Below are 12,742 nucleotides of genomic sequence, written 5' to 3'. Positions count from 1 at the left end.
AGTCTTAGGAGGATCAAACAGAATTGGATCTGTAAACTAATAAATGCACAAGAAATATTTACTTCCATGTGGTGTTTCTTTCAAAGTGTGATGGATAGAGTTAAACTTCATCGTTTTGATGTGATCTCATCAGAGGAGTAAACTCCATCCCCTCTCTGTGACACCATCATATTCCTTCATTTATATCACTTAAAAGTGTAGCATTATCTTTTGTGGTCAGTCAGACATACTACTAATTCATATTGTACCAATTTCCACTGTCACAGCCTTATTTAACTTGTTGACATTTTAAGCCTTAAGTGTAAGAAGTTCAATCAGATGAAATTTGATTGGAATAAAGGTTGTATTGGCTTGTTGCAAATTAGTTATTTACATGTTGTTTGTTTTTAAGACTTTATTTTTTTTAGGGCAACTTTAGGTTCAGAGAAATATTCAGCAGAAGTTACAGAGAGTTCCCATATACCCCAGCCCCCACCAGGCATGGCCTTCCCCGTTGTCAACATCCCCAACAGAGTAGACATTCATTATAGTTGATGAACCTACATTGACACATCATTATCGACCAAAGTCTACTAGTGTAGTTTACATTAGGATTCACTTTTGGGGCTGTACATTCTATGGATTTGGACAAATTTATAGTGACATGTCTCTGCCGTTATAGTACCAAACATAGTTTCACTGCCCTAAGAACCCTCTGTGCTCTGTCTTTTCATCATCTCCTCCCTCCTAACCCCTGGCAACCCCTGATCCTTTTACTATCTCAATAGTTTTGTACCTTAACTCTGGTGTACTACCTTGGAGGAGTTAACTTCTCTGAGCTTCCGTTTTCTCCTTTGTAAAATGGAAATAATAAATGAATAATAACAGTATTTACTTCAGTGGGTTGTATGAATAAATTGTGTACCTTCTCTGATTTTTACTCAACTGATTAATAAAAATATTTGACCAGAATGGCACTCAAGACTGAACCTTGTAACACACCACTATCAGCCTTTCTCTAGGTTGAATAACCACTGTTCTTTGAATTCACATATCTGTCCCATCCACCCAGCCCACACAGTTTTGTATTTCAGGTATATCTGGACAGGCTTTGTCACATGCCTTACCAAAACCAAGTACTCACTAAGGTAGATTTCGTTGGACTGTTTGTATCCCTTTTCCCTTCTTCCATCTCAGATTTTGGGTGGATAGGTACTATTTTTTAATTCTTTCTTAATGAGTTCCTCCTTGTTCTTCTGAAGGATCCATAAAGGTCTCTGGTTTCTAGGCTACCACATTTCCTGAGTAGATGATCCTTTGACAAAGTAATTTGAGTTGTCCTGGCTTCTTTCAGAAGGAGTCATTGAAGAAGATGATACATGTGTTAGTCGAGACAAATCTCCCATTTCATTTCAGGGTCACATGTGTGCACATATGCATGCATGTCTGATGGTGCAACAGCATTTGAATTACGTCTTTGGAACTCTTTGCTCCTATCTGTTTACCCAGTATCTCCACCATCAAATCAGAGCTTAGGCTCCTCATCACTTTTGCAATCATCACAGACAATTAGGATTCAATAGAAGGAGATAAACTGAAATTTAATTCTAAGCAGCAGCTCAATCCAAACTCCTAAAATCTGGCTGGGTGGGGCGGTAAAGTGTTTTGATGGTGCAGGAAGCGAGGGAAGGAGTGCCCTAGGAAATCATAACAAAGAGTCTTAAGCAAGTCCTTTGGTCGACAACTTTATCCAAGAAACCATCTTCTCTGGAGGCTGTTTTAAACCTTAGACGAATCCTCTCCTTGCCACAGAAGTCCTTTTGTTGGGAGGAATTGTAAGTGAACACAGGAGTGACAGGCTTCCGTAAGCACAAGCCCAGACTCTGAATTCTTTCCATTGTCACTCTCCCGTCTGTCCCGTTGTCCTTCCTGCCAGGGATCTATCAGATAACGAAAGGGACAGCATTACTCAGAAGTCCTCTTCTCAGACTGTTTCAGGATGTCTAATGTTTGAGCCAATCACTGTGAAATTCTAGGCAAATGACAATAGCAATAGCCTTCCATTGCTTTTCCTTCAAGTATGATGTACCGTGGACATAATACATTTAAAATATTTCAGGTCACAGGTGATATTTAAAATCCTGGTCCAGTGTGGAGTTAAATTAGAAACTTCTCAGTAAGCTGAAGCAAATTAAAACAGAAACAGCAGTAATGCAGCCCTGGACGTAAATGAAGAATAAACAAAATAAAAATAATAATAATGACATTGTACAGATTGAGTAAGGAAAATCTGTTAAAGATTATTGCAAAGTTATTGATGGAATTATATCTATTGATAGAAAAGGTGATAATAAATGGTAACAGAGGCAGCATCTTACCCTTGGTAATAAGAACTAGGTAAACTTTTAAAATAATCAAAATCTCTCTTTGGATCTACAGACTATAGTTGCACCACTTCACACCCCACTGTTCAAAACACACCGAGCTTTGAAATAAGATGTGTAAAGTGCCTGGCACATGGTATATGCACAGTAAATCTTAGTCCCCTCTATGTCTCCACTGTGGACACCATATACATTTTTACCAGACCTGAAACTGACATTTTGAGGGTCTTTTAAGAGTCTTAATGTTGAGGCACTGCTGGCAGTTATAAGTCCTAATACCCCAATTTACATTTTGAATCTCTTGAAAAGTGAATATTTTAACATAAATTCAATTTAGTGGAAAAGACTTTCAGGCCCCAAGTGTCCGCTGATTACCACTTTAGTCTCTTTAACTTCCAGATTTTGCTGATACCAAGCCATTTATTAAGCAGTTTAATTGCTTTAGCTTTTCCCTTTTGTGGTTCATCTCCGATGGGTTTTATCTCCTTGCATTAGTACCAGGGGCCCAGGGACATGGTGAGATTACTCCAGTAGAGGCCCCCGCCCTCCTTCAATTGTTGGCATAGGCATCACGTTTGCCACCCTGCATTTAACCAATTTTCCATTGTGACCAATTCACATCTACAGGGAACAAATCTTCGTGAAAAGTCACTATTGGTCAGAGAGGCAGGTTCTAAATAAAACAAAATAACAACAATAGAAGTGATAAAAATGCTTAATGTAGCACCACCATCTGAAACCATCTCCATCCCTGTCGTTGTTAATTCTATGAAGCACAAATCCCACACTGTTTAGAATGTAGCTAAAGTAATTCTATTCTCATAACTAGTGGGTTTTAAATGGCATAATTACACAGTATAATCTCTGCCCTAGAAAACATTCTGCTGGGGAAATTTCACATTATTGTATTGCCGGTTGTAATTCCAATTATATATTGTCAAAATACAAACTTAGGTAGTTCATAAAATGCTCTGAGGAATAGCTATAATTCTAAACATCCCTGATCTTTCCAAATTTCTAAGATTCTTATAAGTTCCAGAGGGGAGACTCCTAGATGTGTACATCATGTCTTTAGATATCAACAGCCAAGGAGAGAGCCGAGACAAAGTGGCAAAGAGCTGAATCCTGCCATGTGAACAAAGTTGGGGGGTGGGGGAGTATGCCAGTGGTGACCATTCAGGTCCCAAAAGTTCTGTTAGGAAGCAGAGCCAAGCGTGGTTGCCAAATGGGTGGCCAAATCATAGTCTAAGGTTTGTGGCTTGGGATCTAGCCAGAGTCACCTAAAAGGATGGATGGCTGGCTGGCTCTATGCGTGGGTCCCACCTTGAGTCCTCTGTTTAGATCACTTTCCCCTCTGCCCTCCACGGAAGGCCTGGTGCGAGAAGTGCTCTTGTAGCATCGAGGGATGTCTGTACTACGGTAGCTTTGGGGGTTGCCCCACCTGGCTTCCTGTGCCTACAGCAGAACTACCTTTAGGGTAGCTTTGGGGGAATCCTTCATAGCACCTCTTCCTCCTCAAGATTACTGTGGAAGGCTGGGCTACCCCTGGTTGGTAGAGGGGACACTTGAGAGCAGCTGTGTCTGGGACATTTGTGGATGACTCCTGAACTCACCCTGAATGAAAGGACTCCCTGTAACAACTCCCAGAAGGTGTAGTCTAAGAAGCCTGTAGTAGTGATGACTTGACTCTCATTGGCCTCTAAAACCGCCTCCTGGTCAGGGCCAGGCTCTGGACCAGGTCTTCTCTGGCATATGGAGGCAGGTCAGGTGGTCACTTGCACCACCACAGCGACCAAGCATCCTGGCTCACCTGGAACTGGGTCAGTTTTAGCACCAAACGTCCCACAGTCCCAAGACACCCCAGGGACATGGTGACCAATTCTATGAAGCACAAATCCCACACTGTTTAGAATGTAGCTAAAGTAATTCTATTCTCATAACTAGTGGGTTTTAAATGGCATAATTACACAGTATAATCTCTGCCCTAGAAAACATTCTGCTGGGGAAATTTCACATTATTGTATTGCCGGTTGTAATTCCAATTATATATTGTCAAAATACAAACTTAGGTAGTTCATAAAATGCTCTGAGGAATAGCTATAATTCTAAACATCCCTGATCTTATGAGAATAGAATTACTCCCCCAGGCTCAATGCACAGGGAAGTTTTAGCACCAAACGTCCCACAGTCCCAAGACACCCCCAGGCTCAATGCACAGGGATGGTTGGTCACCCTGACCTTTGATTGTGTCCTATTGGCGGACAGAGGAAATGCTGTAGTTAAGGGAATACAGTATGACAGCTGTAACCCTTTATTCCACGCATGTCAGCTGAAGGCTTCACCATGACCTTTGTCTAGGAGCCTTGCCACTCCTCTGGGAGTGGGAGAGACAGGTGGTGCCCAGCATCGCCCTCTTTCACAGCCGGAGGAGGCAGGGCCGCCTGTCCCTAGAGAGGGAATGAAGCGCCAGACACAGGGCAGAGGTGCTCCGGGTCTGTGAACCAGGGTCTCCCCTCCGGGCGGCGATCACTTCTCAATCCTGCCCACTAGGAGCCTCTCTGTTGGGACCACTTACCTGAAGGATCTGGGCGATGTTGCCCTTCCTTTTCACCAGCATTTGCTAAAGTGGCCTGTGCGGTGACCTTTCCGGTAGGAAGCCAAAAGGTCATACATTTCTGGCTTCAGCCCCACTCCTGAAACTGTAAACAAAGACTCCTCTGTATGGGAAAAAAGGAGAAAAGCACCAACGTATTATTTCCTGGGATTTCACGGTGTACATTTTATGTCTTTGTAATATTTGTCACCCGAAGAGACATCAAAATATGAGCCAGACGTACCCACCAATAAATTACACTGACTCATGGATAACTGACTTCACCGATTCTGCTAACATCTGTCAAGCGGCTCCTGTTCAATCTGCTTCAATGCATGTTTACCAAATGAACACTCGGGTAAGGCCTAGGTGTGGAAGGTGGTAAATGTAGGAATAGAACGGGGAGACACACACACTAACAAACAAGGGCCAAAAGTGCAAACAAAGAACCAGGACAGCCCTTCCCCTAAGTCTACAAGGAGCCTGGGAAACGCATGGGCAAGGCCCTAGGTGCCTTGAAGGATGGTCCCATCAATAGTCAAGGAATTCTAGGGAGGGCATTTCTGGCTGCGGGGTCAGCCTAAGGAAAGGCATGAAGGAAGCAAAGTGTTTGAGAGAATTGCCAGTAATTGTGCATGGTTAGAGCAAGGCGAACTGGAAGATAAAATCGGAAAAATAGGACTAGAAGGTGAAGGGAGTTAGTTATCAAGCCAAGGAGTCTGAACATTTCTCCCAGGGACGATAGGCAATGGGCGCCTTGCTGGGTTAGGTATGTTTTGGAAAGTTTCAGACCCTGTTACATTAGATACCTTTAGGCAATCTATTTAAATAGACTCTAAATGCAACTTTTGTAAATTAAAACTTTTTTTGAAAAAAGATATAGTACATTTGTCATCTGACTGATGTATTTGGGTAGCAGAGTGCGGGCAGTTCGTGTGATTGTAAATGCCCGTGTCTGCTAAGTGTGTTGTTCCCGGTGCTTCCTACGCTGACGTCATGGGCCGAGACCTCCTCAAGGTAACATGTTAAGGGGCTCATCTGCAGATTGTTCTATGTCTGAAGAAGACCTATACGAAACATCTTGGGTGGTTCCTGATACACGATATACTTTTAACAACTATAGCTGTTGTTACAAGCATCAGCAGAGATTTCAACTGAGCAAAAGTAAGAGGCGACAGCCACACTGTCACGGAGCACACCCACAACACCTCCTAGGGCATCTTTCCACACGGGCATGGCTTTGCCAGGCTCACAACCGGCGCAAACCCGTGTGGCTGTAAATGTCCCGCAGTTTACAAAAAGAGAAGCTTCTAGATCTGGCGCACCGAGGGCCTAAAACGCCTGAATAATATTGTTTGCTGGGAGCTGCTCACACCCGAAGGGAGGAACTAAACCTGCAGAGCGGGCTCCGCCTCGCTGGGCCTGCACTGACGCTGTGAGTGATCTGTGGCCTGGCCCCTTGGGCTTGGAAACACATATTTTCCAGGGTTGAAAGGGGAGACATCAAGTTTTGTTGATACGCCTAATACATTTCCAGAGGTGCATTTTAATATGCAATTTTATATTCAACTTCCTTTTTAGCTCATGCCATAGCATAAACAGTCAAGCAGCTAAAATAAACAGTGCAGAAACGATGGATTACTCTCAAATCAACACAAGTCCGAACCGTCTTGGGAACTTCCCTCAGGGGGGAGAGTCCTCTGGCCTTGGGGACAGTGACATGAAGGTCCCCTGAGGCTTCCTTGCCCCTCAAGAGCAGCAGCTTCTCAAAAGCAAGGAGAGAGGGAAGAGGGAGAGGGGGGAGAGAAAGGGAGTGAGGGGAAAAATAGGGGAGAGAGAGAGAGACAGAGAGAGAGAGAGAGAGAGAGAGAGACACTATCTGACGGAACAGTCCTGGGAAAGCAATCAGTTAATCAAAAGGATTCCAATTTGGCCACGGGCTGCCCCACTCTCCTTCCCAATTCATTGGGGGGAAAAAGGAAAGAAAAGAAAAGAGAAAAAGAAAGAAGGAAAGAAGCATCTGAGCAGCTATCCTGCAGCAATCTCACAAACGCAAAGCCTTCCACTGGCTGACTCCTCATTAGCTTACTGAGTCTGACAGCATAATTATCGCGGCCGCTCGCGCTTAGAATAAATAAATACGAAAGTGGGTGTTTAAACACTTTTTGAGAAGAATTTGCAGTCATCTAGACAGTCCGTAGGACAAGTTTATTTAAAACTTTTAGAGTTTTATGTATTCAGATCATTTCGGAACAGGATAATGAGATAGTTGTCTTTCAGTCTAATTGAGTTCCTAAGCTCCTGTCACCCCTTTCAAACTTTGCTTTAACTTTCCTTCCTTTAGAAATCCGATCCTGGTGTCTCCATTTACTCTTCCTGGCTGAGAACCGGGGGAAGGCGCAGGGCACTGGAGTGCAGAAAGCGACTTAATGGGATTGAGGAGCTAAATAACCTTTCAAGGAAACCGGATAATCAAATCTCTTCTACTTGTCTGTAATGGCTAAAAGAGAGAGCACAAGTTAAAAAGAAAGCTTGGAAATAAGACCATCATTTCAAAATGTCCTGTATTTTCTCGTGTCACGTGGTTTTTGCACGACTCTCACCCATCGTCAGCCCATCAGCCAGAGTTGCTAAGTGCACTGAATTATTCCGAGTGCACACAGCCGTGTGAGCACGCGGTCATTTTAGCTCGTGTGTATGCATATAAGCTTCACATCTGTAAAGCCCAAAGGATCATACGGGGCTTTAAATGGAAGTTGCTAACTAACAAGGAGTTCACTTAAACCTCTGAGTAGGGGCACAGCACATACGCATTTCCGATGAAAGCAGATGATCTTTCCTTATATAACTAACTAGTGCCTATTTATCTTTTCCTCTCCTTCCCACCTCTCATTCTCCCAGGACCAAATTTATATGGACCCTTACATTCAGTGAGTTAAAAGCTTTATAAAATAAACATTCTGCCAATCTGGGACAAAGGAAACGAGTATTAACCCGTTGTGCGGGTTGAGAAATTGAGGTTTATGAAGGTCCATAATGCATCTTACATTGGGGGGAAAAGGAGAAATCTCAGGTCCTTTACTTCTCAATTCAGAGCTTAGACTCCCTGCAGCGTTTGCCAGACTTCATTCTTTTAACAATAGAGGCAATATAACATCAACATTAAAGAAAACTTTACCAGAGGAAAAAATTACCCACAATCCTCCTAAATTGGAAGAGCATTTTTATTTTTATATCCCACCTTTCCATTTTGTTGACATGTATAACGCGTTTCACAGGTGCATCATAATATGTAATTTGTATCCTACTTTTAGCTCATGTCATAGCATAAACATTTCCATATTACCGCACACTCCTGTGAATGATTTGAAATGGTAATGTAGTACTGTGCGCTGAGTCAGTACGCCAATGTTTGTTCAATTGGTTCTCTAGTGTTGAATAGTTAGATTGTTTCTTTCATTTTTATTTTGTAATTTTTCAAAATCGTAGACAACACTGCAATGAACATTTTTATGCACAGAGGGGTTTTTTTTCCCTGTTTAATTGTGGGTTTTTTTTTGTATAATTTCCAGGAAACAAAGTATAGGGTTGAAAGTTGTGACCATTTTTATAACTGCTGATATGTATGCCATAATGCTTTGCAAAGATTTCCCCAACTGACACCAACATGAGCAGAGAATTCTTTTACCATAATCTCACAAACACTAGGAGTTATTAGATTAAGGGAAAAAATGAACTAATTTAACATTTATTTGTATTTATTTAATCACCAGTAAGACTGTCTATTCATTCCATGTGCTGATATATTTTTTTCCCTTTGCAGAAATTGCTATTTTATACCTTTGCCCAATTTTCCATTGGATTCCCAACATTTTTCTTATAAAATTGAACGAATTATAGTGAAACAAAAAATAAACCACCATTGATTAAGAAATTGAAAAACCCAAGGTGATTTTTGTATTAAAAAAAAAGAACAGAAACTAAAACAATAGGCCAGGGGTCTCTGTTAAACATAAATGGAGCCCTCTTCATTGTGAGATATTAGACATGTTACCTGGGGACATATGGAAACTTTCCTGGGAAGGCTTTAAAATAAACATAGATAGAACATGAGACCGTGGAAAGGTCATGGGAATCAAAATCTTGGTTCCAATCTGCATTTTGCTACTAAGTTCCCATGTGGTCGTTAGGGAGCAGCAATAAGTAAAATGAAAGAGTGGCTTGAGAGTCTGAAGTCCAATCTTGGCTCTCCCACTTACTAGCTGTGTAACTCGGAGCAATTTACTTAGCCTCTCTCAGACTCAGTTTTCTAATCTACATATATAAAAGGCTAATATGCAAAGTGTCCCCTTGGGAGTTTGACCGGGAGACTGGTATTTCCATCGATCACTATGACGTGTGCTGACCACCAGGGGGTGGCCCAGAACAAAGAAAGGCCCCGGCCGGCAGCCGGCAGCTGAGGAAGGAAGGCCCCGGCTTGCTGGTCCTGATTGGCCCTGATCGCCAGCCAGGCCTGGGGACCCTACCCGTGCACGAATTACGAGGATAAGAATGCCAGCCTCACCCATTAGTGTATAGATTAAATAAGAATTTATGTAAAGCACATAGATGTCCAACAAGTGGCAACCACTCTTATTCTTCCCTGGGTGCCAGGGATTCATCTATGATCTTTATATGATGATTCTATATAAAGACGAGAATGTGAAACAGCAAGTCTCTAAGATCCTTTTCCACTCAAAGGTCTCTAATTCTTTCTTGAAAGGTTTGTCTTTACTTGGAGACTTTTTCATGCTAACAAATTGAACCAATTTAAGGGCTTGGTGGGGCTGAGCGACTTGGTTGACCCAGACTTCTCCTAGCAACACAACCGTATGCAACCCCATGAGCTGGGTCTCAATCCAACATCTCACCTAATGGACTGGAATGGGTTGAGGACAACTTTGGGCATAGAAGGTGAAGAGGTATGTTATGGAGGACACTTCTTAACTTGCTTCTTGAGTACTGATTAATAAAGGATTTAAAAGGTAGAGGGAGTTTCTGAGTTAGGTGACAAACTCCCAGAGGCAGAATAGAGTCCAGAGACCTGGTTTAGAATCTCCCTTCTCTCTTCCCTGCCAACCCCTCACCCTTGAAACCTGGCTTCTAGAATGACAAAATATTCTGGTTAAATTTTGAATAGATAGACAATAAAAGCGATAAATAGATTTGATATCATTAGTATATAAAAACTAGACTAAATTTCACTAATACGTGTTAAAGAATGTTTACACTGTTGCAAGAAACCTGGTTTAGAATCTCCCTTCTCTCTTCCCTGCCAACCCCTCACCCTTGAAACCTGGCTTCTAGAATGACAAAATATTCTGGTTAAATTTTGAATAGATAGACAATAAAAGCGATAAATAGATTTGATATCATTAGTATATAAAAACTAGACTAAATTTCACTAATACATGTTAAAGAATGTTTACATTGTTGCAAGAAGAAGGTATATAGATAGATAGATAGATAGATAGATAGATAAGGAGTAAAAATCCAAATGAAATATAAGTCAGAATTGGGCTACTATTATTTAAAAAAAGACACCTTCAGAATAATGTTAGATGGTATTAAGAGGAGGATGACATTCCTCTCCCTGGATATTCTTCCTCCCCAACCATCCAGACCTCATCATCTTTCACGACCCACTCACAAAGCCATCCTCCATCCCCAGGAGCTATTTTTTTCACTTCCTTTGAACACCCAGAGCACTTCACACTTGATCTGCAGCTGTTTAGATAGTTGTCTCATTTTCTTAAGGACTGTAAGCTCCTTGAGGACAGGGTCCATGACTAATTCATTTTTGTATCCCTCAACATCTCACCCATAAATCTCCGATGAATGAACTGGAACATAATTCTTCCACTATGTTAGGAAGCTGAGTCTATGTTGGGTCCATAATCTCAGAGGTAAGCAAAATAATTGGAACAGGTTCAGAATAGAATCATGAAACAAAATGATGAAAGAGTGAGAGAAACAGAACTTATATTTGGGGGGAGAGGAAGGTCAAAGAAAGTCAGCCTAGAGAAGTGTGGAAAGTGATAGCAAGGGATCTTCAAACATATTAAAGAAATAGTATTAAAAGGAGGCCTGAAGTTCTTTTATTAGAGAAAAAAACAAAAAATTACTCAGGTTTTAATGGGCATTATGAGTCAGCCTGCCGAAGACAGACCAGAGCTTAGCTACTAGCGTGGTGTGATGAATGGCTGAGGTATGCCATACCTTACCCCATTCCCTACAAGAATGAAAGTGTGACAAGAAGGACTCTGGTAAATTGTTTTTGCAAAATTACTTGTAAACAATTGCAAGCTTTTAAATTTTAGGGTTTTCCCCCCAAGATGCTGAAACCTGTTTAAAGGAGAAGGGGGAGTTAGCCCAGGAAAGAATGGTAGGGACTCCACCTGGGATTTGGAAAGCAAGATGGGTCCAATCCACAAAAAGACAGATGGCCTTTGATGTCCTGGCGATCAAGGACCAGGGCTTAAGGACCAGACTCTTCAATCGCGTGGCATTTACTGCCCTAGATTAAAAATAAAAAAAAATACTTTTGTGCATCAGTGTCTGTGATTCAACACATGGCAAGTTTCCAAATTCAGTCCTAACCCTCAGAGGGTAACGTTTGGACGGCTCCCGGCAGGAACAACGTGGAGCCCGTTTCTGGAAGGGGCAGCTTAATGGTTTTCTGCTCTCCCCACCCCAAAACCATTACAGCGTTCCTTTCCCAGAGCCCAGGTTCAAGCCGAGGGCAAAGGGAATTAAATGAAGAAGCTGAAACTGCAGCTAAGACCAGGGAGTTGCCAAGAGCCTAATTTTAGGCCCTGGCTGCCCCAGCTGACGCCCTGCTCTGCTGGCTGGGCCAGGAGGACCCCGGCGTGGCCGTCCCGGTGACGGTGACGGGGTGAGAAGAGCGTCTGCCTAGCCACCTGCAAAAGCGATTAGCGCGGCGTTGGTGTGTTTTCAGAGAGACTCCCAGTAATTTCTCCTTCGGCAAATGTTTCTTCAGGTGTTCGAGAATCAATAAGGGAAAACGTCGGCGCTGGGCAGAAGTCCCCACATGTTTGTCCTTCTAACGGTCACGCTTCTCCACCTCGGAGTGCTCCCCAAAAGGGAACGGATCCCGGAATCCCTGGATTTTCCTGGCAAGCAACTCCCTGCTTTCCTCTGGCCACAGCTCACTGCCACAGCCTCAGTGCTGCCCAGCACGCCTCAGGCTCTGTGACATGCACCTGGAGGGGTGGGAGCCATGCTTGCACTTGGGGAAGAATTTCTAGGTCTCTCCCACTGGGGTTCAGGCTGTCCTTCCTCTCTTCACCTATTTCCCAGTCGCAGGTTTCATGCTTAAGGCGTCCCCTGCAGAGGGCAGACAGTGAGAGCTGGCGTCTCCCAGATCAAAGGGGAAACAATAGATTTTAAAGCGACAACTTTGTTATCCTGCACCCGGAATAATACACGGATAGAAATATAAGCCCCAAATCACACTCCACTCTGAATTGTCACCAGAGAGCAACATTGCTTGCAGAATTATGGCAAAGGAAACTCCCTTCACAAACCACTCCCAAGAGCATGTCTTCCTTTTGCACAATTCTCATGCCTGGGCCCCCCACCGGGGACGGGGATACACATTCTGTGTCCCTACAGGTTGGGAACTCTGATCACCGGCCGGTGTTCCCTATCCGAAAAGGAGACTGTTTTTTATACTTTTTTTTTTTTAAAGAATTTATTTTTATTGACTTCAGAGAGGAAGGGAGAG

The 12,742-nt window shown here is 42.8% G+C and overlaps 1 protein-coding gene across 4 annotated transcripts in view; it reads right to left on the bottom strand.

Moving 5' to 3' along the window:
• Nucleotides 1-622: 622 nt before the first annotated feature.
• Nucleotides 623-12,742, bottom strand: part of CDK15 (cyclin-dependent kinase 15) — a 93,705-nt gene continuing 81,585 nt past the window's right edge. For 3 of the 4 annotated variants that reach the window (XM_005858232.2, XM_014528809.1, XM_014528814.1), the window contains exons 13-14: nucleotides 4,939-5,080; nucleotides 623-1,919 (exon numbers count right to left, since the gene is read on the bottom strand). In XM_005858232.2, coding sequence (XP_005858294.1) covers nucleotides 4,971-5,080 — 110 coding nt within the window. In that variant the 3' untranslated portion in view covers nucleotides 623-1,919; nucleotides 4,939-4,970. Of the gene's footprint in view, nucleotides 2,199-4,938; nucleotides 5,081-12,742 lie in introns of all 4 variants that reach the window. The other variant, XM_014528803.1, reaches the window with a different exon arrangement.

Source organism: Myotis brandtii, unplaced genomic scaffold (assembly GCF_000412655.1).
Source record: "Myotis brandtii unplaced genomic scaffold, ASM41265v1 scaffold1162, whole genome shotgun sequence".
Classification (NCBI taxonomy): Eukaryota; Metazoa; Chordata; class Mammalia; order Chiroptera; family Vespertilionidae; genus Myotis; species Myotis brandtii.
Note: the sequence above shows the minus strand (reverse complement) of the source record. Positions and strands in the feature narration are given on the sequence as shown.